The 2,747-nt window shown below is 43.1% G+C and overlaps 1 protein-coding gene across 1 annotated transcript in view; it reads right to left on the bottom strand.

Annotated features, from left to right (window-relative positions):
• Positions 1-70: 70 nt before the first annotated feature.
• The window catches only part of LOC105626500 (tubby-related protein 4), a 21,651-nt gene continuing 18,974 nt past the window's right edge, over positions 71-2,747 (bottom strand). Inside the window, exons 10-11 of the mRNA XM_012207800.1 lie at positions 1,861-2,038; positions 71-1,776 (exon numbers count right to left, since the gene is read on the bottom strand). Of these exons, the coding sequence (XP_012063190.1) occupies positions 71-1,776; positions 1,861-2,038 (1,884 nt within the window). The remainder of the gene's footprint in view (positions 1,777-1,860; positions 2,039-2,747) is intronic.

The following is a 2,747-nucleotide window of genomic DNA, read 5'->3' as shown; positions in this document are numbered from 1 at the left end:
TTTATTAGTATATATATATATATATATATATATATATATATATATATATGTACGATCTATTTCGAAGTACTTACTTGATGGAAGATGCAGTAGCATCTAATCGACATGGCTTTTCCCTATAAGCTTCGCGAACAATGTTACTTTCGTTGCGATTATTTTCCTTGCGTTTATCGGGAATCTCATGAATCTCATCTTTCGATAATTCTGTCGATTCGTCGCGCTTTGTCACATCATCTTCGGTAACTTCGGAATTGACTAACCCCGTTGCCTCCTCTACATGTTCTGGTAATTGCGGCGGAGAGGATATCTGTTCGTTACTCGGAAATATATCGCTGGAATCGAGACTCTTGGACTTGCCACAGTTGCGGAGTCTGGGCGGTTTCGAGCTCGGCTGACTCACGTCATGTTGAGGTTTGGCCTTTTTCCGCCGTTTTGTTTTCCGCGACACCAACACTAGCCTCTTGTTCGGCGCGTCTCTACGCAGCATTCGCAAGACTACGTCACATGGGACTAATTGGGCATCCACAAGATCCAAGTATCCGACGCTACAGCTTCGAACTATCGAGTCATTTGAGCACATCGGACCGATACTGATGACTGTTGAAGTTCTATGAACGCCTCGCGACTGTTCTGACCCCTCAATATCGTCGCGTGGTTCATCGTCGCTAAATCGCATTAAATCCTCGTCAAGTTTAACATTAGCGAGAGCTCCGACATTCACGTAGCCGGGATTTGTCTTTCCGTAGCACACGTGGCACTTAGGGTCTTTGTGCTTTGAGAAACACTGCGAACACGATGACCCAAAGCACTGATCAATATTCTCCGGGAACTGATAGGAACATGCCGGCGAAACAACTCCGTGTATACCGTTCTTATTAAGAACTACACCCGAAGCTTGCCCGAGTAGAGAGCTATTTGAAGGCGTATTAGCGTCCGTCGTACTTGTCCCGGAATTTTGATTATTTTTACTATGTACAAAACTATGAGCGCTCGGCGACATCATTGTTTGGACACCGCTGATAGGATGTGAAGCGGTCAAAACGTTGCTCGCGCACCCCATATTATTTAGACCATTCAGATATACGGTTTGCGCCGAAGCGCAATCGATACTCTCCAAACCGTTCAAAACCGAACTTTGAGAGATATATCGACTGCTCGACGCTTCCGTATTCAAGGCTTGACCATTTTGCATAGACACAGAAATGATATTAGTCGCACAGGCCGATGTCAGGCACGATTTGTCATCCTGCGAGATTTGATTGAGCTTATTGTTCTCCAGTTCCTTCTTCGTCGGTATGCCCGTTTGCTGATCTGCGAGAGCGTTCTTCATTCTTTGAATGCTGCTGGCGAAATCAGCACCCGCGTTCGAAGTCGCTATTAAGGTTTGTGTGGGCGCGACCGCATTTTTCGGCGATTGTAAGGCCGGTACGTCGCAACATCTCGGCGGATTGTGCCGAGGCGGTGTCCGATAAGTGTTCGTAGGAGCATTTCTGATATTTTCGTAAAGATTGCCCATGTCCTGCAGATCGACGTATGGAACATACTCGCTCTCGTAATTTTCGATTTTTCCTAGCGACGTCGGCAAAGTCTCCGTTGTCAAGAATTGATTTGAGATTTGAGACTTCGGTCGATTCGGATGGTTCAGTCGAGCATTACGAGGAGTCATCGGTGCGATCGGCGGCGGTTGCGCCTCTGGAGTAACTCGCGAACTTGCCTCCTGGTACGACTCCTCCTCGTCCTCGGAGAACAGATTGGGGTTGAACGTTGGATCTGGACCTACAGGAAAATAATCATACGTTATTAAGCTTCTATAAACTGCAGAAAAATTAGTCATGCAACTGAATTAATATCATAAATTACCAGAGGGCAAATCGTCCCGGAGCTCCGTCATCACGAGCGTCATTTGCCTGGGTTGTAGGTGTAGCAACGACGTTCGATATGTTACCTGACCTAGGTTTGCGGGAACCGAATCTGCCAAGCCGTGAAACTTGAATTTCGTGCCCCAGATGTTCGACGTTACCTCAACCAACCTTGCGTGCTATGAACAGATACGCTCCGTTAGAAATATCCAACGACAACATATACATAGCTACACCCGTTTGTCACGCGAGTAGTGTACGCTCCCTTTGATATAGAAGACTTGTCAAAGTCTGCGCTCGGCATGCAATTCATTATCCCGAAAGATACGATGATGCGATTTGCGTATGAGAATACAATATTTTATACGAATCATTCTACTCTCTAAATCTTGTGGAATGAAATCTTATTCGAAGAGACTGAAAATTTAGCCTGTTTTGAAAAAAGAGTGAAAATACTCTTATTAAAAAGTACACTTTTTTGAAATAGATTCACTCCTTTGGAATGAATCTCATCCCAAAACAATAAATCTCACTTTAAAAAGAGTGAAAATCTGCCATTCTTGACCGTATTTTCACTCTTTTTTCAAAACAAGCTAAATTTTCAATCTCTTCGAATGTGAGATTTCACTTCATGGAATTTAAAGAGTAATACAATAGAGATAAATACAAAGGAAAGAGAAAAAGAGAACTAGAGATAGATAGATGGAACATTAATTTTTGTTCTAGAACTGTGCCCTCTAAAAGCAAACAAATTAAAACAAATATAATATAGAAAAAATTTATAAAAATAAAAGAAAATTAGTTACAAAGAAAACAATTTAACAGAGAGAGAGAGAGAGGGGAGGGGGGGAGGGAGAGAGAGAGAGAAGAGAGTATTACTTACTTACC

This window comes from Atta cephalotes (genome assembly GCF_000143395.1).
Source record: "Atta cephalotes unplaced genomic scaffold scaffold00005, whole genome shotgun sequence".
Classification (NCBI taxonomy): domain Eukaryota; kingdom Metazoa; phylum Arthropoda; class Insecta; order Hymenoptera; family Formicidae; genus Atta; species Atta cephalotes.
The sequence above is the reverse complement of the archived record's forward strand: the minus strand, read 5'-3'. Positions and strand labels throughout refer to the sequence as shown.